The sequence below is a fragment of the Lissotriton vulgaris genome, chromosome 7, assembly GCF_964263255.1.
Source record: "Lissotriton vulgaris chromosome 7, aLisVul1.2, whole genome shotgun sequence".
Taxonomy (NCBI): domain Eukaryota; kingdom Metazoa; phylum Chordata; class Amphibia; order Caudata; family Salamandridae; genus Lissotriton; species Lissotriton vulgaris.
The window spans coordinates 205,391,089-205,415,378 of NC_141695.1; the positions used below are offsets into that span (position 1 = coordinate 205,391,089).

A 24,290-nucleotide genomic window follows, 5' to 3' on the forward strand; every position below is an offset into this window, starting at 1 on the left:
TTCCATTTTGAAGCAATCATTATACGAAAGGTTGCTATTGCCATAAAGCAGAAATAAGCTTGGGACAGCTCAAGCTGTAAAGTCTCATCACAACCAAATAATAATAAAGTTGAGGTCAATGGGACCACCCACCCCATAGTCTTGTGCAGAAACGTTTCAATCCCTTGCTTCACTATGCTCAATTAACAACATTCAGCGAACATATGAACCATATCTGCACATCTTGGGCAGTTATTGGTTTCCTTTTTCCCCCATGCCTACAATTTTGCAGGTGTAAACTGTTTTAAAGTTTGTGACTCATATACAGTGATTGGTGAACATTACTAGTGAGTGCAGACCAAAACGCAACCACATACTTTTGGTAGATTGTTTTTCCTAGTATTTCCTATTTTTGCCAAGAACTGCCAAGTTTAGCCATCGTGAGTAAAGCAGCATCCATCGCATCTGTTGATTTTGATTGGGAAGAAGAGAAACCAGAATGCTACAATGTGAAACAGTTGAAGCATTTCTGCAGGAGATTTAAAGTTGCTATGACGGGTCTCTCCAAGAAGGATGAGTTCCAAAAGGTGCTGAGGGCCTGGGTCGAAGCAAGGAATCCCCCTCTGAAAATGCAGAGGAGCAGCTGGAAGTGCCATTGGGTTCAGGGGGGAGGAGAGCACCTTCCCCAGCAGGTAGCAGTGTTTCTGAGAAGGGCCGGTCCCCAGAAGAGCTGGAGGACAGGGAGAAGAGTAGGACGCATGACATGGAGCTGACCAAGCTCAAGTTGAGTGGGCAGTTAGAATTGGAGTTACAAACTAGGCAATTGGCCCTAGAGAAAAAGAGGATGCAGTTTGAGCAATAGTTTAGAATGAGAAGCTTAATTTGGAGCTTGAGATGCTTGAGGCCATGAGTGTCTCAGCCTACAAAAAAGAAATATGTGTAGCTCAGGAAGTGAGCTTTGCTGAGTTGGAGGTGGAAACGAGCTCAGATGGTGGCAGCAAAATTGAGTAAGGTAGTGCCTCGGGAGCAGTACATACACCCAGAGATGTGGCACCTGACTTGAAGGAGGGGGTTAACAGACAACAGGATGTACAGGTAGCTAAAGTAGTGCCCAGTATGCATGAGGAAAATGGGAAAACTGACGCAGGGGTTCATGGTCCTAGTGGTGGGAGGGACACTCTACTGACTCTAGATGAGAGGTGCAGAGAGAGGGGTTCCCCCAAGGTTGAAGTCTTGGTATGTGAGTGTGAAGACCGCCCAGAAGAGTGTGGGTTGAATAACAGAGACAGTCAGATACTGTGTTGCCAATATCAGGAGAGTGGTGTGGAGTACGTGTGCGAGGCACTGGATGGTGAGGTAAAGGATAGCTTTGTTAACCCTTGTGTGGGGCTATGTGATTCAATTATGGGAGAGCATATTGTAAGTGCCTGTTTTCCAGAGCTGTGCCAACACCTGTTGTAGGGTGAGTTTTCTGACCCCAGGGAGCTCACCTTGGAGGCAGACCTTTTGGTGGATTCCAGAGGGTCTGGAGAGGCATTGGGGAGTGACCCTGTGGGGAGTGGCTCCGGTATCTTCCAGACCTGTGTGGTGGAAGAGGTTCAGAGTAGCCCAGCTAGGTCCTGGTGTAGTGGGAGGGGTGTAGGGGCTCACTTCTTGTCTCAGTGGGGATAGAGTGAGTGTGGGGCTGTGTATCCCAAGGTATCCAAAGCCCAGTCTCGGAGCCTGGATGGTTCTTTAACTGAACACCAGGTGGGGAGCCTAGGCTGTCCTGATGGGCCGCCAGCTGAGGGATATCCCTTAGTGTCTGGTGAATAGGGAGTGGCTGTAGCAGGCCTCCACCATTTCTGGTGTGTTTCAGTGCCAATCCTAAGTGGTCCAGAAGTCGAGATTGAGGGGTGAGAGGGAGAAAGAGTCCCAAGTGGAAGAACCAGTGGGTCAGGGGCCAGCCAGAAGGGCTGAGTCACCAAGGAATGACCCTGGTGACACTACTTCTGTCCTGGGAGATCTTCACACGCTTTCAGATGGACAGGGGTAGGGAGATTTGCGCCGGGCAGACTGTCACACGACACATGAGTTATGTGTCACCCTCGGGGAGGGTATATGCACTCCCTAGGAAGTCCTGGTTTGCCAGGCAAGTGTTTAACCGCAGGGGTTGGTCCCTGGGTTGGGAAGTCAGGTTCAGGTATTGTCTGACCTGGAGGAAGGAACAACTGTAATCAGTGTCCTGACCGATGTAGCTTCTAGGGGTACCACTCCAGTTGGGAGGTTGCAGTGCTCTGGAAGGGGGTGCAGAGGGAGGGAGTCCTCGCCTCTGACCCCGGTGCAGCCTGAGGGTTTAGATCCTCGGTTGGAGGGCCAGGTTCAGGGTGTCCCCCCTGACCTGGAAGCCCAGCCGCAGGATGGAATGCTTGAACTGGTGGGGAAATTGTGCAGGACACCTGCTGAAGGCACCCTGACCATTCTGGAAGGGGGTACCGCTCCAGGTGGGAGGGTACAGAGCCCCAAGGAGGAGGACCGGGTGTGGAAGAGCCCACCCCAGTCTCTTGTCCAGCCACCGGGTAAAGGCCTGGAGCTGGTGGGTCAGTGTCAGGATGTCATACCTGACCTAGGACTACTGCCCCCGCTCTCTGAGGCCACAGAGGTTTGAGAGCCTGAACTCATAATGTTAAAATACATCTTTTAGTGAAGGTGGTTTTAACATTCTGTGTTTGAAAATACCACTTTTAGAAAGTAGGTATTTTCTTGCCTAACTGTCCAAGCCTGCCTCTGCTAAGTTGTGTATTCCTTGTCTGGAGTTTGAGTGACAGGGGCAGGGGGATTCCAGGTGACAGGGTGAGTCATCACAGGGCTGAATAGGGCTATCTACATGTAGATGGGTGTGAGGAGTGTACCTGGGACCTGAATAGGGCTGTGCCTGCCTTCCACAATGCTGGCTCAACCTCTTGTGGTGAGTCTTGTCGACAAAGTGCTCCAGGATTGCACAGAAAGGGTTTGGACTGGTTACAGGACCCTCTGCCTTCAGAGGACAAATGATATGCTAGTATAAATATTGGGACCCAGATCCAAGAACTTTAGATCACTTTTGGGAAACAAGAAGAACTTTGCTGAGGAGAGGAACCAGAGAAACTGAGGAGGAGACTATCCCTAAACTGAGTGCTGTTTGGGGGATTAGCCTGCAGTGGTTGCCTGACTGCCAAATAAAGGAGAATGGACTTTGTGCTGCTTTCAAATCAACTTGTAAAGGATCTCCAAGTGCTTGAGATAGAGCTTGCCTCCTGCTGAAGTCTTAGGGACAACAGACTTCACCAACCAGCTCCCCTGTCTTCCCTTGATGGGAATTGAAGAGCCCGCTGTTGAGCTGGAACTTCTGAGAGACTGCGTGTCGCTGGGAGCTGGAAGCGTGACACAAGACAAAAAAGCATGTCACAGCCACAGCCGTTGTCATCACACCTGAGAAGAGTGTCGCCGTCGCAGGGGACGCCGTCGCATCACCATAAAAGCGTGCCACCGCTGCCAATGTCGCCATCGCATCAACTGAAGTGCCTCGCATCACCGGAGAAGAGTGTCGCCATCGCAGCAGACACCGTCGCATCACCGAAGAAGCATGTCGCAGGACCTGTTGCGGCTCAGAAGAATCGTTGAGTCGCCACTATGCTTTTACGCATGCACGCATTGTTCTCACATTAAGAAGAAGACACCCTTTTGTTTCATTGCACAGGATCTTCATCGCATTACATCTTGTCGCATCGCCACGGAAGCTCAGTAAGAAACCGACGCATCACCTCCCCATGCAGAGAAGAACTGACACATCCCCTACGCAGCAGTAGGGACCCGACGCATCACCGCTGTTGCGTGTAAGGAACCGACGCATCACCTTCCCTGCAACACTTTTGTTGTATAGAGTTACACATCCAAAGGTACATTGAACTCAAAGTATCACATTTTACATCTAAAGAGAACTAAGCTATTTCTACCACTTTTAAAGTACTTTTGTATTGTGGATTTTTGTCGTTTGTGGTCTTGTGTTACGTCTGTTTAAAATTACTTATTCGGAACCCTTACGAACAACAACAAAGTCAGGCCCTAAGTCTTTTAAATTATTGAAATTATGGGAATGTTATTTGCACATGTTCACTTTGCACTATAGCACTTTTATTCTGCAGTATTAGTGCACTTCACTCAGGAGATTTTGAATTGCATGACATTACGGCTTCATATATGGTGTAAAGAAATTCTGTGTTTGGATGCATATGGCATATGGCATATGCCCGTATTCAAGTAAATTAACGATTGATTCTTTTTTCAACTATAATATCCATACAGTATAAAATACAGTGCTGGTATTATTTTTATTTTGGATTTTTACACATTTGCAAATAATTTAAAACTAAGTTCCATATTGCAAGCCATGTATATGAAGTATGTGTTCTATGTATAGTGACTAATGATATGATATGAATAAAATTTATAACACGCAAACAATAACCCGAAGACATCAAGGCGCCTAACAGTACAGATCAAAAGTGAAATCGCTACATCACTACAGGTACGCTTGCGCAAAAAGGTGTGTTTTTAAAGCCCTTTTGAATGCCTGAAAGGTGGGTAGCGATCTTATTTCCAGAGGAAGAGCATTCCACCATTTGGGCGCCAAGGTGGAGAAGGCCCTGCCACCCAATTTCACTCTCCTGAAACGGGGGGCCGCTAGCAGGAGTCTGCCGGAGGACCGTAGATTCCTAGCGGGAGAATAGCGGGACAGGATAGATCCTAGACCGGTGGGGCTATTTCTGGCCAAAGCCCTGTATGTCAAGCATACGGTCTTAAAGTGGATCCGCGCCTCAACAGGAAGCCAATGTAGCAGCTTTCTAGCCGCTGTGGCTGAGGTGCGCCTGGGAAGATCCAGAACAAACCTTGCAGCTGCATTCTGGACTACCTGTAAGCGCTGCAGTAGGCTCTTTTTCAAGCCCGCATACAGCACATTACAGTAGTCCATTCTGGAGCCGATAAGGGCAACAGCCAGCTGTTTCCTTGCCTGAAAGGATAGGTAGTGCCTAATCCTCCTCAGGATATGGATAATGCCCCAGCAGGTGGAGATGGTTCGGCTGACCTGCTTACCCATGTCAAGGGCAGGGTCTATCATAACCCCCAGATTTTTTGCGGAGGAGGTGGGGGTGGGACAGGCTCCTAATGAGTCTGGCCACCAGCAGGAAGACCATACTTCCTCTTTCCCTCCGAACACCATCACCTCCGTCTTCTCTCCATTTAATTTGAGCGAGTTTAGGATCATCCATTTACCGACAGCCTCCATACAAGATCTAAAATTGGAGGCAGTCGAGACGCTAGCATGGGAGAGAGAGACCAGGATCTGGGTATCGTCCGCATAGGAAACTATCTCCATCCCATAAGATCTAATAAGCCTGGCAAGTGGGGTCACGCAGATGTTAAATAGGGTCGGACTAAGGGCCGACCCCTGAGGGACCCCACATTGCACAGGGAGGGATGGAGATAGGTACTCCCCCAGCTTCACTCTTTGCACTCGATGGGTGAGGAAAGACGTGAGAAGATCCAGGGCTGCTCCACGCACCCCAATCTCCCTCAGCCGAGATGTTAGTACTGAGGGGGAGAGGGTATCAAAGGCCGCTGTCAGATCTAGGAGGATGTAAATGTAAATGTAAATGTACAGGAATTTATATAGCGCAAATCACCGAGCGGTTTCTAAGCGCTTGCTTAGGGAACCCGTCCTGGTATTCCCCTGTGAGATAACCCCGCAAGGTGAAAGCCAGGCATCCCGCCGCGAGGGGCCGTTGTGGAGATTAAGCAAGCTATTGCCCAGAGTCGCAGAGTGTGAACCCATGAATCGAGTAGGCACTGGAGGGAGAATTGTCGAGTCCATGGACATTTTAGGACTCAAGACCCCGTCGAGCTGGGAATTTAACCCTGGTCCCGGGCTGACCTCTGCTTCCAGGTCTGCCTCCTTTAACCAGTGAGCCACACTTCTCCACTATCAGGATCAGGAGGGTGGTCTGGCCCTCATCAACATGAGTGTGGATGTTATCCAACACTATGGTGAGGGCTGACTCAGTGCTGTGTTCCCTCCTGATGTGAGAGGAATCGAGACATTCCGAGCTCTCAACAAAAGCGGCAAGGTACGCATTGAGATGCGCCTCTAGCATTTTTGCTGGGGCTGGAGTAAAGAAATGAGCCGGAAATGTTTTAGGACCGACGGATCACGGGAGGGCTTTTTTAGAAGAGGTTTTACAACCGCTCTTTTCCATTGGGTGGGAAAGACGCCATCTCTCGTGGCTCTATTCATGATGTCTACCAGAGGAGGCAGGAGAGTTTCCCTGCATTGTTTAAGAATCCTTAGGGGACACACATCCAAAGGAGAGCCTGATTTAGTTTTGTTAAGGAGGCTATCAAGCGTGTCCACAGAGAGAGGGGGAAAGGAGTCTAAGGTTCCCGGGAAAGATATTTCTACCGGGGCGGGATCCATAGCCCCTAAAGCAGGGGGCCCGCTCATGAGCAATTTTTGTGACTCCAAGGCAGAGTAGATGTCTGATATTTTTGTCTGGAAGAAAGAGGCGATGTTATTACAAAGCTCTTGGGACGCTACTACAGGATCAGGGGTTTGAAGGGTTATAAGTGAATCTACAACCCTAAAGAGCTCTTTAGGGGAAGACAATGAAGTTGTCAGGGTCGTGAAGTGCTCTTGTTTGGCTTTTATAATCTCGGCCTTGTATTTTCTAAGCAGGATCTTATGAGCTTCCTTATCTTTTAGGTCCCATCCTGTGTGCCAGAGGCGCTCCTGTCTCCTTACCTCCTGTGAGGTTCCGTGACAATCATAACGATGTTTTCGACTCGTTCGAATATGGACGAGTTTGGTATCTATGAACCGCAAATGACGAGTTTAGTGGGTGTACGCGTTTTCGCTACGCTGGCCTGAACCGTCCGTCTTATTCGTGGGTTTCTCCATCTGAACCCACGGGTTCCATTTTAGATACGGCATCCATTTTGTCTCTTGCCCTCAAGTAGCCAGCGAACGGACACTGTCCGCTTCGTGACCCTGGGATTCCCAAGCTCTTGCGGAAGACACGTGTTCCTTTGAGGGTGTCTTTATGATGAGGGGGATGACACTGCAAAGGCAGATGGCCCCGCTCGAGGCTCATCTTGCCGTGCCGGTCTATTGTTTCAGCCGTGCATGCATTAGGCACGACTCCTTTGATCCTGCAATTGTGCTTCCGATATTGCCCCCTACACTCTATTGCTATCTGTTCCTGTCTTCCTTGCACCTGTTTCTGTCTCTTTCTTAAACTCATTTACAGCCTGAATGGAATGTACTAAATGGTGGGATAACGTACTTTTACAGTTGGGAACCAGCGATGTTACTGTAATTATGTTCCGGGATCCTGAATACATGAAAGCAACCCTTTTGAAGTTTACTGTGGGAACTGAATTGTAACCTTTTGTTCGCCATGTTGTGCTATGACTAAAAACTGTATAAAAGGAGCGATCCCCTGTTGCAATTTGAAGCAGTCTCCTAGAACCTACACATGTTGTACTTCTTGCGACTTCTGTATTTCCATGCAGTAAATAAACGCTGATCTTTGACACCGAAGGAAGTGTCCCGTGTCTCTGTAATTTGTACGCCGGAACAGGTAACCCACGAAGGTTTCAGGTGTTGTCCCCTGGCACCGCTGGGCCTTAGAATAGCCCAGTCCTTCACCTGTCTCAGGAGTCTAAGGTGTTCAGAGACTAAGGGTATTCAGTTTGTGAGATGATGGAGAATACTATTGACTTGACAAAGGCAGTAACTGTGAAACGCATATCCATTGTCTTCTGCAGTGCTGGTTCAATTTTTAAAGAAAACTATTGTGGCTTGATATAAACACACAGGTGCTGCACCAATCAACCGACACCAGCTCAATAGGTGGAATTGACCGTCTTGTGTGCGGCAGTGGTCCTTAGGACAAACACACACAAACACACATGCAAAAACACGCACACACACACACACACACACACACACACACACACACACACACACACACACACACACATACATATATAAATATGCATAATATATATATTATATATTTGATACATTTAAACAATGAAGGTGTATGGGGTTTAGTATTTATATAGATTACCTAGTAGTGGTCGCCACTAGATGGGTATAGTATATTTATTATTTTTTACAGAGTTTTATATAGCGCAAACTTGACCCGAAGGAATTGGGTTATCAGAGCGCTTCACACAAGCACCAGTTGCATTACATGAGGACACATTCAATTTTGTTAGGCACGGGGAGATTACGTGATTTGCCTAGAAACACAGGATGTTGGGCACTCTTGCTGAAACTCGAACCCGTTTCTTTAGATTTAAGGCTGACCGCCTTAGCCTTTAGGCCAACTCCTCTCCTGAGTAAGGTCTGCTTCTCCATAAAAAAGAGCTTTTTTTGGTTTGCTACTAACTTAAGCCCCATTTGAGGAATCTTCATGAAACAGTCCCAAAAAAAGTTCATCAATCTCAGCTCTTTCCTGGAAAGATTTGGGGTAATCCGTCATGAGAGGGCAAGAAAAAAGAGGGTTCCCAAACAGTAAAATCTCCATGCATTTTCCATATACTTCTTTAGGCAGAGCTACAGAAAAATACGGCTGCATGGAATGAGACTAAATTTGGCAGTAAGCTAGATCTTGGTCAAAAGATTTAGTGTAAATCACTTCAGTAGTTTTTGAGAAATTAAGGTTAAAAAATAATTGTATATTTTTGCAATTGGTCTTGCAAGAGTCTCCAAGACTTGTACGGAGTGCTTAATTTGAGCTGGGGCTTTTTGGTGCTAAGCGCCAGCACTTCATTGTTATGTTATGTTATGTTATATTTAATTTGTACAGCGCGCAGCTACTCGAAAGTGTCCTGGCGCTAGCTAGAGGAAAGGACCAAAAGAAGCACAGAACAGAAACTAGACATGCAACGTTTTCAATTTTTTCTTAAAGAGCAATGGGTCCTGGATACACCGAAGAGCCAAGACAACGTGTTCCAAGCCAAGCTAGCTGTAGTATCTAAGTCCATACATACATATAGAGATGTAGCCGAGGCAGATGTAGTTGAGTTGTGAAGTAAGTTTATTCAGCCATAGGTAGGATAACAGGAAGTATAACTCTGGAACAAACAGGCCCCACCAGGAGCAGCCTCTTGGCTACTCAGCCCATTCTCAACTGCCAACCCTCTTACCAGTCACCCAAGCATTCCATCCATGTCAATCACACTCACATTCTAACCCGGAACACTCACACTGGCTGAGCAGCTAGATGCAGAGAAGTACAGGAACATAAATACAAACCCGAGAATACTACACTAGCTTTTCGCACAAACGAGTTACCACCCAGTCTTTGGCGGTTGAACCTAGGGGTCTGTAGCAGCCGCTGGGCGGACGAACGCAGCTGTCTTCCTGGTGTGTAAAAAGTAAACCTCCTCTGCAAGTAGATGGGGCCAAGCCCATGGAGGGCCCAATGAGCGATAGTCAACATCTTAAATTTCAACTGTAAATGAACTGGAAGCCAGTGCAAGGCACACAAATGAAGGCGCACACTGAGCCTAGATGACAAATCAAACAGCAATTGGTTTCCTGTGGACGGCACCAGCACCTAATTGTCAACACCATACTTAAAACAGTCCACCACATAGTGGCGCTGATCATCTAATTTAGATATGAGCAGAACAAAGGTAGTTTAGGAATACAATATAAAATAAAAATGCTAATACCTGCTTCCCCAGCCATTCCTTTAGCTTTGGTGACCGGGAATAATCTGAACTGTCGCATTTACATGCAAGAGAGATGGATAGGAATTGTTTTAGTAGTGATGGCAAGGGCGATGGTTGGTGCAAGCTGCAGTGGCTTCCTGGTCAGAGCCCTGGCACCTATTATTTTACAAATTAAGCACTGCTCTTACAGGAGCGCCAGTTTAAAGAAAGAGCATTGGCCCAAGGAGCTTTTTTTTCCTTGGGCCAACTTGGTCCCACAGGAGTCAGACTTCTGCGGGCTCTCTGATTAACTGCTAACAACATGAGAAAAATGTTGCTAACAGCCATTACAGAACTCGAGCACTTAGTCCCCTATCTTGTAGCTGTGTACAAAAAGTTATACAGGGGTAGCTTAGGAATACCCTAATCCCCTAGGCGCCATGGGGGAAAAAATCACAAATTGCTGGGAACCCTCAAACTTTCACAGGATAACAAAAAAGTATCTGAGCTACATTTTTTAAATAAAAGCCCAAATGAGCCTACTCCCATGGGCCAAAAGATTGTATAAGGAAAGGGGGATAGGCAGCCTCCCTCATCGAGCCATTAGATACCCAGGGGAGCCAACCCTTGGGGTTGATCTTATAATTTACAGGGAGGGAGGTCCCATGACCCTCCACTCAGAGCCTGAAAACGTCTCAGGGAGTCCAGCCCGGCCCACAAATGTAGCAATATGTAATGGGGGACCGTGCAGACTCCTTCCCTGACCCACTAATGGCCCCAGGAAGCCGCTTGGGGCAATGAGGCCCTTGGGGCTCTATCTGCAGCCTCCAAAGTTACTTAGCTTTGCTACTGGATATGGGGTCCCCAGGGATGAAATCAGCCTGGGGAGGGGGCTGCATGTCCTGCTCACCATACCTTCAGTGCTGGGACTTGGGAGATGGCGTCGCTGAAAACAATATTGGCCCAAGGAGGGAAGGGAGGCATGCCCCTCTCCTAAATAATAATGCTGGGTACAGGGGGATGGGGTACCAGGGGCCACAGCCGGCCTGGGGAGGGGTGGCCTCGTGCCCCCTCCCTACTTTCAGCACCGAGCTCCAGGGGATAGGGTCTATAATTCCCCAAAGGCTGAAGGCTGCATGCCCGGTCCCCCAAATATTAACTCCGGACCCTGGTGGATAAGGTCCCAGGGGCCGAAATTGGCCCAGGTGGGAAGCCACTTACCCTCTTCCTTCTTTATTTTAATGAATAGCCCTGAGGGATGGGGTCCCAGGGTCTATGAATTCTTGGGAGTGGGGCTATAAAGCCACCCTCCCCAATAATACAAAAAAAGCTCAGGGGAAAGGAATCCCCAGACCCTAATAAGGCTTGGAGAGGGGGCAGTGATGGGATCCCTATGGCCAGGCTCTCTTGCCAACCCCCCACAGCACATGTCTGAAGTCAGTGCGCAGTGTGGGGTCAGTTGTATATGGGTGTTGGTAGAAGGGCTTGTCGTTGTAGAGGTTGCATCTACATTTGGTAACTAATTATAATATCAATGATGCAATTTGAGATGTCATAAATTATATCATAGAACATGCCATGAGGAATGTCATATGCGTGGTCATAAGTATTGCAAGTTATATTTAACGCTGCCATTTATAACTGGTGAAATTCTCAGTTTTTTAAAAATTCAACATGTTAATGCTATCATTGATAAATTCAACTAACTATAAAGTTACTTTAACATTTGTTTTTTTCAGTGAATTAATATATATATTGTGAATAAGTATATATATTTCAGGCCCTGTGGGCAATCTCCACTTCGCCATGCACAGTAGGGAGTTGGCTGATGCATGGTAATACAATATTACTTTACATTACACAAACCTTAGAAATTCACTGAAAAAAACAAAGCTGAAAGTAAATTCATAGTAAGGTGTGATTAAAAATATCTGTCTTGTTTTTGTTTTTAAAAACAACTTTAGAATTTCACTGAAAAAAACCAGAGGTGAAAGTAATGTTATTTGTAGGTGATTATGTTAAATTATGACACCATTAACGTTTTAAACTCAAAATACTACAAAAATCACCAGTTATATTTAGCAGTACTAACTATACCGTTCTCCCCCGCCATTGTGTTTTTGTGTTCTCTTTTGATGCTTGCTATCGATTTTTTTTCCAGTATGCAAGTGATTACTCTTTGTTGGTGAGTATCATTTGAATAATATCAATAACGGATCTGTATTTTTTTTTTAAAGGAAGTAAAGGAATTGAAATTGGTGAAGTAGAGCAAGACCTCTGACCTCCTGGTCAGAGTCACTGCTCTCCCCTATGCACAGCTACACAGTTAAGGCTCTGCTCTTAGCACTAGATTCAGCCCTTCAGGTAGCTGTTCGAGGCTCTTCTCCACCCAAAGGCTCCTGTCTGCGTCTCATCCCTGGTAGTCTAGTGGAAGAGCACCCTGCTCTTCTGCTATTCCGCTCTGTTCTGTGTCATTTTGCTGTTCTTGTGTTTCCCTTCTTTCTCTCGTTTTTGCCTCTTTTTCTTTGTCTTTTTCTTCTATTGTGCCTCTTTTTCTTTACTTTTTTTCTCTGCTGTGCCTCTTTTGCTCTGCCTTTTCCCTCTGTTGTGCCTCTTTCTCTCTGCCTTTTGCCTTTTTCCTCTGTTGTGCCTCTTTATCACTGCCTTTTTCCTCTATGTTGCCTCTTTCTCTTTGCCTGTTCAGTTTCTGTCTCTTTTCTTTCTGTCTTCCTCTTGCCCTCTCTGCTCCCTCTTTCCCCAATTCCCGTCACTGCTGTTCCCGTGGCCCCTCCCCCAGCGTGTCATTCCGGCTCCTGCCTCCCAGCTGACTGCCCTCTCCCCGACCCCTACTTAATGGTGCGCCAAAGGTGTGCCAAAGGCAAGCCCGTCTGCACCTGACCCGACCGTGACCAGCACCAGGGACCCTGGTCCCTGACTCCCCGCCGCTATGAACCCAGCACTCTCCATGAACAAAACCCTAAACGCATCAACAACTGATAGCTCTTGACGACGAGCCCGAGTTTCTGCTGACACTGCGGCTTCACCTTCACCCATCTACAGTCCCCAGCAGTAGCCTACAGCCCACCGGAAGACAGCGCACAGAAACCACTGGACTGCATCCAGATCTGGACCAACGCCAGCTCCATATCCAACATCGCAGCCACCATTCCCGAAGGATACAAGATCCTGAGAAAGCACTGTCCCAACTGCCCAGGAGGAGGCCTCGTCTATCATCCACAAAAGCTTCCCTGACTGAAAACCACCAACTCTGACAATGCCTTTCCCCAATGGAACACATTCACATCCAGATCCAGCCCAAACCCAGAACAACGCTAAGCAGAACATTCGCCTACAGACTACCTGGACTCTGAACCCCCTTCACCAATGTCATTGCCAGCCACATCGCACCGCACACCCTTGCCTCTATGGAATAAATACTACTCGGAGACCTGAACTACCACCTGGACAACCACAGCGTTCCCAACACCTCCGACCTCCCGGAGAACCTCACCAACATAGGACTGAAGCAACTTGTCCCCAACCCCACTGACACAGCAGGACACACATTCAACTCCATCTTCACCAGAGGAAACAACATTCGCTTCAGCCACAACACAGAACTGCTCTAGAACGACCACCACTGCATTAATTTCTCTTTTGCCAAACCCACCTCATGCAAGCACATGTGACGCCTGTCATGCAGAAGCTGGGACAAAGCCTCAGAAGAAATCCTCAGCTCCGCCCTCACCTGCACTTCACCCCTACTACAACAGACACCAACACATCGGCAAGCAACCTCAACCAATGGATCGCCAACTGTGCCACCACTCTCGCTCCTTCAGAACAATGCCAGACAACACAACAAGAAAACCAACTGGTTTATCAAGAAATTCTAAGCTTGCCTGCTGAAGACTAGAAAAGATGTGGAGAAACAGCAGAACCCTAAAGCCTGCGCCACCTTCAAAGCACACCACCAACTCATCAAATCTACAAAGAAAAACTTCATCCTAGACAGAATCTTCGCCAATGTTCACATATTCAAGGAACACATCACCATCATACAGAAATTCCCCAAACCCAACAGCGAAACAAGTGATGTCCCTCCCTCCCACGACCTCTGCAACAACAAACTCAGCTCCTTTTTTCACCTCATGATCAAGAGGCTCTACGACAACTTCGTCAATCAAGACCATGGCACCACCTCAACTCCCACCCCCAATGGGTGGTGACCCAACAGACCCTTCTCACCTAGACCTCTCTCACCACAGAGGACACCTTAAAGACAATGAAAGGTATCAACTCTGGAGCACCTTCTTACCCCTCCCCGCCTCACATCTTCCATAGGGCTGCCACTGCCATCATACCTGAGCTACGTTGAACCATCAACTGCTCTCTCGACACAACCACATTCCCTGAAAAATTGAAGCGTGCCAACCCCCACCTAAAGAAGCCCTTCGCAGACCCAACAGACCTCAAGAATTTCAGGTCCATATTACTGCTTCCTTTTGCCACCCAAGTCATCAAAAAGGCCGTCAACAACCAGCTATCACACTGCATAGAAACCAGCATCCTAGACACCTCTCAGTCCTGATTTCACAGCAACCACAGCACCATGACCACCTTCCTTGCTGCCACCATTACTATCTGCGCCATCCTCGACCAAGGCCACACAGCAACCCTAATCCTCCTGGACCTATCAGCAGCCTTCAACACAGTCTCTCACCGCACCATAGCCACCAGACTCCACAACGCCGGCATCCAAGGAAAGGCCTTTGACTTGTTACGTTCTTTCCTATCAGGCAAAACACAGAGAATAAGACTTCTGCCTTTCCTCTCAGAACCAACAGAGATCAGATGGAGAGTACCCCAAGGATCCTCCATCAGCCACACACTCTTCAACATCTGCATGCCTCCCCTCACAACTATCATCAGAAACCATGGTCTCAATATTGTCTCCTATGCCGATGACACTCAGCTCATCCTCTCCCCCACCAAGGAACTCGACATCACCAGGCAAAACTTCCAAGATGATGAAGGCTGTCGTAACCTGGATGATCAACAGCTGCCTGAAGCTCAACCCTGAGAAAACAGAAGTCCTGATCCTCTGCTCCACTGCCTCCGCATGGGACAACACCTGGTGACCGCCCACTCTTGGAAACCCACCCTTCCCAATAGACCCTGCACGCAACCTCAGCATCATACACGACTCTTCACTCACCATGAACAACCAGATCAACTCCACTGGCTCACTGTTGAAAAAAGAATAACCTTCAAGCTGCTCACACACACCTACAAAGCCCTCCATAACACCGGACCCCAATATCTCAATGACTGAATCTCATTCCACGGCCCCAAAAGAATCCTCCACTCGGCTGACCTCGCCCTAGCCACCTTCTCTTTTTTCTACAGGACCAGAGCTGGTGTAAGATCCTTCTCCCGCCCCGCAGCCAAGACCTGGAACAAACTCCCCCTTCTCCTCCGATGGAGCCCAACACTGCACCAATTCAGAGTAGACCTCAAGATCTGGCTCTTTGAATGACCCTCACGTAGCTGCTCACCCCCCCACCACCTCAGTGCCTTTTAACGTTGTCTTTTTTCCTTCTCCGTATCAAACGTTGTGCGTCACAGAGACTGACACGCTGATGCTAGCGTAGCTCGTAACTGACACGCATACGCTAATCTAAAATGAAAATGTCACTGAACTTGGTGAAACGCACACACGCGTAAGGAAGACGTCACTGGCACGCAAAGCGGTTGGGACGAATTTTCCCAACTTTTACAATCAAAGTCCAGCAAAGCTCTTCTAAGGCCTCCCACTCCACTCCTCACCGTGTTAACTTCTTTACCGCGTTGAATGAGGAGTACTATCAGCCGCTGGGAAGACTACGCTTCCTTTAAAATATATCCGCCGCTGGAGGAGTGGTGAGACAGACGAGCAGGCTTCGTGTTGAGGTTGAAGAGGTTCACTCCCGATCGTCGCCAAATAAATGTGGTGTTTACCACATAAATGTTGATAGACAAATGATGAATTTGAGAGGTATGATTTATTCAACCTCAGCCACAAACAGCTCTAGTTCAACTGCCAAGAATCTACAGCTGGACATTCTCAAGATAAGAATGTCGCACACATTAAATTCCACATTCCATAAAGAACATTAGCATCACATGCAAAATATACAAAGCATACCATTACACCTTTAGACCCTTGCGGGTTAGTAGTGTGTTCTACAATACCCTGATTGATGGATTGATTTATTGAATCATAACTGGCGGGGGCTTGTGAAGTGAATTGGATAAAAGAAACTCAGGTTTTCATTGAAGTATTCCAAGCTGAATAAGGAAAAAGTGTTTTTATTGCTCAATTTTGAGCTACCTGGCGGGTTTAAGAAACTCAGGTCCCTATTGGTATCTTTTATTGGTATAAAAGAACTCAGGTTCTCATTGGTGCCCTACAAGTCCACTATGGAAACAGTTTTATTTTGGTCAATTTTGAGCTAACTGTTGAGCTTAAGGAACTCAGATCCATAATGCTGTACTTGTAGTTAAATGAGGAGTCAGAGTTTGCACTTTAGGCTCCTATTGATGTATTTCTTGCCGATTATAAAACAGTGTTTGTATGGGCTCATTCTGAACTTGTAAGCAAGTATATAAAGGGTGTGGTGATTGTGAAACCCTCCCTCATGAGTGGTTGGTGGGACGATGAACATGTGGTGTAGATCGGGAGGATCAATAGGTGAGAGATTAGGACCACAAAGATTTTGATACAGTATACCTTAACTATAGTTAGGTGTTTGTTTTATATAGGTGAAAAGAAATGTGGTGAAGGATACTTAAAACTTTGATTATCCTTTATTTTTATATTAATTTGAGGAAATTCGAATGGGAATCATTAGTTTTGTCATTGGATATTTGAACATTGGGATTGAGGTATATATATAAAATGGTGTGTTTATTAACTAGGGGCATTTTGAAAGTTTAGAGTTTTAGAGAGTTTGTAAATAATTTAGATAAAATTTATCTTCTGGTGTATTATAGAACAAAGGTTATTGAGTTCCGATTGTTCGTTTGATTTTGTAGAATGAATTATTAGTTAATCAAAATATGTAAGGCATTTAACCAGATATTGAAATTCAGGATCATGAATTGGTGAATTTTGGATTTTTAAGGTAATTAGTGATTAAACTCTGAAAAAGCAATGGATACTCCTAAAAGTAGGCAAGTGTTCCTCCCCCACAATTTCTCTATAAGGAAGACATTTTTTAAATAATGGAATTTTGGATACATCTGAGTTATGGCTCCTTGTTTTTTCTTTTCTATTTTACTTTGGCAGTATATAAAGCCTTTTTATAATCAGCTCATTTTGAAAGGATTCATTTGATTTGGAACTAAAAGAGAACTTTCACTTTTTTTGGAAGGATATTTCTGATATATTAGCTCATGAGGAGATTTGATTATGGTAAGCTGATACACTGTGATTGATCAAAAAATAAGCTAGATTCTCAAACCATGAATTTGGTGACTGAGACACAGTCAGGTCATTGTGTGTTAGCAGAAATGTATCTGAGTAAATAGCAAAATGGTTAAACACAGGAAAGTACTTCAGATTGAATGAATAGGGAGTCTCACTGCCTATCAATCCAGGTAACTAATTTGAGGGGATGTGAACACGGTAAGCGGCTAAATTTGGAGTATTCAGGGAACATGTAAGTACCTAAAACCCAGGATTTAGAAATTCATTTTAAAAATAGATTTTCACAAAATTACGCCTTTGTTGTTTAATCTTTTTCCTTTTATGATCTGCATTTCATTTGAAATATTAAGTAAATAAATATAAATGAATTTGAGAACATTACTGTCTATTTATGAGAATGTGCACTTTTTCTGTCAATTAATGTGAGCTTTCTAATTATTTTTCAAATATACATTTTTAAAAGCCTCTGGAGAAGCAGCAGTTCACTTTACGCAGTGAAACATGTGATGGCTGCCCAACATCTAAGAAACCAATGATTGTACTTGATATGAATGTAAAATGTCTATTTAAATGTGGATTTCTTTGGCTCTGCTACATAATTAAAAAAGCAACACTGAATTTTAAAAGCAATGTATTAAGATACAAACTTGCAAAATGAATATGAAAAACATACTAAATTAATATCTTATTGACATGTTCCAGAAATAGATGTAATTGTTCTTTAATTCTAAAAGTGTTATTATATTTTTCCTTTTTGGACTCACCACCAATTTGCAACGTTTATTGTTACAATGGTTCATGAAGGTTTGCTACTAGGGTTGTTTTTCTCGATTTTGTTCAACCTAATTGGTTGAGTCCAGCTGGGCTGTCATTACTCAAAGCCCCACGGTTTTCGTATTTAAAAAAAACATATTTTTACTCTATGATGCACACATCACACAATTTGATCATCCAATTGACTTCACCATGTATGGGAATATTTTAAGAGTAAACAGTCATTTAACCAAGCAGTACACATGCAGAGGGACTGTATTAGGACTCGCCTAGTGCATAGCTTACATTAGTCACATTTATGTCTGGTGTCTAGCTTTGCTTGAGGAGGCTGATCCATACCATACTTTCAGGATATTAAGCAGGAATAAATATATATCCAGCAAATATAAATGTGGTCATTCTGAACATTTGCCAGTAACATGGTGGCTGTAGAACAATATTTGGCACCCCTAATTATGTTCTTAGGTGGAAATGATTGAGGCAAACAATCAGTAAAGTGTCCGCTCCAAAGTGTCTCATTTTCTGTGGTCTATATATTGTTTAATTCAGTTTATTTCATTTTCCAGGGTTGCAAAATAATGATGCTTTAACCTGAGCAATCTTCAGACACGTATGTCCAAAGGTGCTTCATAAAAGAGCTCAAATGGAATACAAGCTGGGAGTTTTCTTGTGCGCTCTTCTTCAAGGTACTTCATCATCACTCTTAAGCATATTGTGATACATTCTGTTGTCCATTTCTGTGCAGCAAACAATCGATATGAGCTTATGTTTTATCTTTTATACTAACAGCTGTTAGATTTCAGTTTTTGAATAACTGTTATGAACAAGACCAGTACTTACAGCGGGCTCTGGCGACCTCTTTGCTTTTCACCCATTGGCACTCAATGGACGTGCATGCACTTTCTTACTCCCTCTTTCTGTGCAGTTTCCCTTCTCAAATATCCACTGACGTTAGCTCTGTGTTCCCCTCCCCTGATCAACAGCTTGTCTATTGCTTCCCTACTCCTTCCTCCCTGCTTGGCTTTTTATTCGTTTTATTTCCCTGCCTCTCGTCCCTATTTTGCTTCATTGTCCCCATTTTTCTGTTACTTATGCTTACTTCTTACTCCAGCCGGTACTCCATTGTTCCTCTGCCTCTCCAGCTGTGATCCTTTTTTGATTTTTTTTTCCTTTTATTTAATTATTTAATTTTTGGGAGGCCCATTGTCTGTAATTTGCTACCAGCCTGCTCCTTTTACAAAATGTGCTTTGAAACATATTTAAGTAAATTTTGTTTTACCATTTCATGATTTGCTTTTCCATCTTGAAAGGATAAATAAAAAAATAAAATGGCGTCTTGCTGCATGAGTGTACATGCGTAGTAACGTATACACATGCTTTTACTCAGCCGCAGTAGTTTTGAAACGCACGTGCATGCATGCGTACGCATCAATCATTTTTGTCTTCTTTTAAAAAAAATAATGTACAGCATTGACAAAAGACAAAAAGCAGAGCCCTTGAGTCTCCACTGGTAACCAACTTACAAGGCCCATGCATGTTATTATTAATTGTTACCTTTTATTTTGTTTTATACAGATACAATTAGAGAAGTGGAGCATCTTTGGAATTGAGTTCTCTATTGCTTACAACTCTTCCTCATATTTGTGTGTGTGCAGTATAGTCAGTACGTCAATTTAGTTGACTTAGGTTATAAAGCAGCCTTATAAACAAATATGTACGAACATTGAATAAGCTTAATAAATTAATCAAACAACTAATATAACATTCACAAAGATCAGCCGTAATCTTGATAGCAAAATGCAGAAAACGTCCCACAACATGACAATGACACAATTTTAGCTGCAAGTATAAGAAATCACATCTAAAACTTGTGAAGCCACAGCTTACCAACAATGGTAAAGTGCTTATGTCATGAAAGTTGTAAAAAGCTTATAAAGTACATGCGAGTTTGGACATATCTAAAGTGTAAGGACATGTTCAAGGTTTCATGAAGTGTCAAGCTTTTTGAAAACAACATTTAAAGAGCAATATCTATTCCAAAATGTAAACAACGTTATGTTATGTTATGTTATGTTAATAACAATTTATAGAGCACACGGACACCCATAGGCTTTCTGGCGCTAAGACTGAGGGGAGATGACAAAAGTACGTAAGCATAGGCTTGCTCAAACAGCCTGGTCTTCAGGGCTTTCCTGAAGACCATAAGATTATCGCAGCTCCTAAGTGTCAAAGGATGAGAGTTCCAAAGACTGGAAGCTAGGTAGAAGAAACAGCATCCTCCTTGCCGCTTCCGTTTGAATAACGGAATTGTTACCAGCTGAAAGTGGGCTGAGCGTAGATTTCGCGAAGGTTCATATTTAGTGATCATGTCTTTAATGAATCTAGGGCCTTTGCCGTGCAGGGCTTTGAAGACTAGACATCCCGTCTTAAAGGCAGCCCGTTGGGCCATCGGTAGCCAGTGCAGTTTCATCAGTCCCGGTCTGGCTGACTGCCATTTAGGCTGTTTAAAAATGAGTCTAGCTGCCTGATTCTGGACAATCTGTAATCGTTTTAATAGACCTGCTGGCAAGCCAAGGTAGATTGCGTTCGAGAAGTCGAGTTGAGAGAGTAGTTGGGCTATCACCACCTGTGTGAGAGCTGAGTGTGTGAGCAGGTGGGCGATTTTCCTAATTTTCCGTAGTTGAAAAAAACTAGAAGAAATCACTGCTCCTACCTGCCCTTGAGCGACATATCAGCATTAAGAATAACCCCTAGGCTTTTCACGGATTGGGAGGGAGTGGGCGGAGACCCCAGGTCCGGAGGCCAATAGTGTGGGCCCCAACTGATCTCGCTCTTCCCAGGCAACACTAATTCCGTCTTGCCTGGATTGAACTTCAGGTGGTTCAAGTCCATCCAATGCTGGATATGGGACATGGTCACCCGAAACTCAGCCGCGGCATTTGAGGAATCAATTGGGATTATGAGCTGAAGGTCATCCGCATAATTGAAAATGGTGATCTTCCTATTTTTTAAAGAATAAATCAGGGGTCTAAGATATAAATGAAACAACAGCGGTGATAAAGACGAGCCCTGGGGAACACCGCAAGTGGAGGTGAATTTAGGAGCCGTAAAAGTTCCAAGCTTGACTGATTGAGTCTGATCGGCCAGGAAAGATTCTATCCATCTAAGTGCAGGTCCTCGCATGCCAGCCTGCTCAACACGGTTCAACAAGATGTTATGATCGACCGTGTCGAACACGGCCAACATATCTAGGAGCACAAGAGCCTGACGTTCCTAACTGGTATGTAACTGTTACCACAGATTTTTTACAACGCATACCATTACCACGCATACATTTACAACGCAAGTCATTTTGCAATGCATACCTTTACAACGCAATACACTACAACGCACATACTATTACAACGCATACCATTACAACGTAAGTATTATTATAGGTAAGTTTATCTTTTTTTTAAAACACTTTTTAGTGGTATTTGGTTATGGGGTACAGGGGTATTTTTAGGTTTTAGGGCTGGGTATGGGTTTTGGGGTACAGGGGTATTTTTAGGTTTTAGGGCTGGGTTTGGGTTTTGGGGTACAGGGGTATTTTTAGGTGTTAGGGCTGGGTTTGGGTTTTGGGGTACAGGGGTATTTTTAGGTTTTAGGGCTGGGTTTTGGGGTACAGGGGTATTTTTAGGTTTTAGGGCTGGGTTTGGGTTTTGGGGTACAGGGGTATTTTTAGGTTTTAGGGCTGGGTTTGGGTTTTGGGGTACAGGGGTATTTTTAGGTTTTAGGGCTGGGTTTGGGTTTTGGGGTACAGGGGTATTTTTAGGTTTTAGGACTGGGTTTGGGTTTTGGGGTACAGGGGTATTTTTAGGTTTTAGGGCTGGGTATGGGTTTTGGTGTACAGGGGTATTTTTAGGTTTTAGGGCTGGGTTTGGGTTTTGGAGTACAGGGGTATTTTTAGGTTTTAGGGCTGGGTTTGGGTTTTGGGGTACAGGGGTATTTTTAGGTTTTAGGGCTGGGTTTGGGGTTTGGGGTACAGGGGTATTTTTAGGTTTTAGGGATTGGTTTGGGTTTTGGGGTACAGGGGTATTTTTAGGTTTTAGGGCTGGGTATGGGTTTTGGGGTACAGGGGTATTTTTAGGTTTTAGGGCTGTGTTTGGGTTTTGGGGTACAAGGGTATTTTTAGGTTTTAGGGCTGGGTTTGGGTTTTGGGGTACAGGGGTATTTTTAGGTTTTAGGGCTGGGTTTGGGTTTTGGGGTACAGGGGTATTTTTAGGTTTTAGGGCTGGGTTTGGGTTTTGGGGTACAGGGCTATTTTTAGGTTTTAGGACTGGGTATGGGTTTTGGGGTACTGGGGTATTTTTAGGTTTTAGGGCTGGGTTTGGGTTTTGGGGTACAGAGGTATTTTTAATATATATTTACAAATACTAAAATTAAAATTAGAATCATTAATATAATTATTTAATAATTAAATAATGAATAATTAAATTAAGTATTACAAAAATAATTATTTAAAATATATATTAATATTATATACTTACCTATACTTACGTTGTAATGGTATGCGTTGTAATAGTATGTGCGTTGTAGTGTATTGCGTTGTAAAGGTATCCGTTGTAAAATGACCTGCGTTGTAAAAAATCCGTTGTAATGGTATGCGTGCTAAAAGTACGCGTTGTAACATCATATATCCTTCATAACTATCAGAGACCGAATATGGATAAGTCTCCATTAACACACCAATGAAAAAATATTTCCTCTTATTTTTCCGGATAATCCAAAGAGTCTTAAACAATTGTGCCCTCCCTAATTCAAAACATGCAACACTGAAACATTCAAGATTCAGGATACTTAAGGGGGTTTCTGCCCTCAAACAATCAGTTAGCACAAATATAGACCAGCATATAGAAAATATCATCTTAATGATATGTTCTATATCATTCATCTGATGTTTTCATGACATGAAAAATGAGAGTTGGGAGACCCAGAAGTCATCTTTAATACCTAGTTTCTTCAACCAGCAGACTCGTACTGTCAGTAAAGCCCCAATTATACATTCTCTTCTAAATATTTCCAACATATGTTTAAGCGACCTGGGGCCACATGTACGTAGGTTTAATTTTGCAAGTTCCTAATAGTGTATATTTGTGATTCGTTATTTGGAAATCACGAACACCTATGTACAAATGTGTCCTTGACACATTTACCAATTCTTAATGAGGGTCGTAATATTTACGAGGTAGGTCGCAATTTGCAACCTATTGAGAATCCCTAAAAACACAGGGATGGTGGCTAGCTCAGGATAGCAGACCACAATGTCTGTGTTTGCTATTAAATAAAGTAGCATATTTTTAGTGCAGCCTGTTTTCCTTAAAGGAAAATGGGATGTGTTTCAAAAATAAAAATGAAACGCTTCTGTTTCATTTTTTCAGAGTAGGCAGTGGTCCTTGTGACTACTGCCTTCTCTCAAAAAACGTTTTTGCAACCATTCATAAAGGAGGAGTCCCAAGGTGACCCCTTCCCATTTGCAATAAGGTTACCACCTACTTGAAGTAGGCAGTGAAAATGCAAATGTTTTGTGTCTGCATTTCGGTCAAAAAACAATTGTACATAGCACTGCGAGTCGCTATTAGGAAGTGACACCCTTAACACGCCCCTTCCTAATACCAAGTAGATAACCCATTTTGGAATTCAGTAGTCGGTTACCAAATCACAAAATAGGGTTCTGTATGTACAAAAAAGCTTTTTTGCTGACGCAAACGGCCCAATTCAGTAAATAGGGCTATTTGCAACAACAAACAAGCATTTACAATGCAATAGGTCTCGCAGTTGTTAGAGTTTGAGCTATTGGCATTGTAAATGGCAATGTCTTTTATTTATGTGTTGGTTTTTAAAACATAAATAAAAGGCATTGTCATTTACAATGCCAATAGGTTAAACTCTCGCAAATGCGAGACCTATTGCATTGCAAATGCTTTTTTTTATGTAGTTGTCTGTGAACTTCCACTTGCAAGTCATGGAGCATGCCCAGGTCAAGCAGAATCTGTGGTGTTTCTAGACAACTGAAACAGCCAATTGTTTTATGGCCATTTCTTGCATGGGCTTCACAAAAAACAACCACGAGGACTGACAGAGAAGACCCCTCAGCAATCCTGCATATTAATGTTTTAGGAGAAAAGATAGTTGCAAAAAAATACTAGGCGTGACCGTCTGGACAAGATTGGACAAAACCAAAGAAAAACAGCAGTCTTTTCCACGTTTGGGGTGTCTTTAAAGCCCTAGCCTAGCAACATTTTAACTGCAGTCTGCATCTGCACTCTGAATCTTGAATCTGCACTCT

General features: G+C 44.3%; 1 protein-coding gene across 9 annotated transcripts in view; it reads left to right on the top strand.

Moving 5' to 3' along the window:
- The window catches only part of LOC147701201 (sialoadhesin-like), a 473,651-nt gene that overhangs the window by 37,295 nt on the left and 412,066 nt on the right, over positions 1 to 24,290 (top strand). For all 9 annotated transcript variants that reach the window (XM_086929948.1, XM_086929946.1, XM_086929954.1 and 6 more), the window contains one exon: positions 18,529 to 18,648. In XM_086929948.1, the coding sequence (XP_086786074.1) occupies positions 18,606 to 18,648 (43 nt within the window). In that variant the 5' untranslated portion in view covers positions 18,529 to 18,605. The remainder of the gene's footprint in view (positions 1 to 18,528; positions 18,649 to 24,290) is intronic.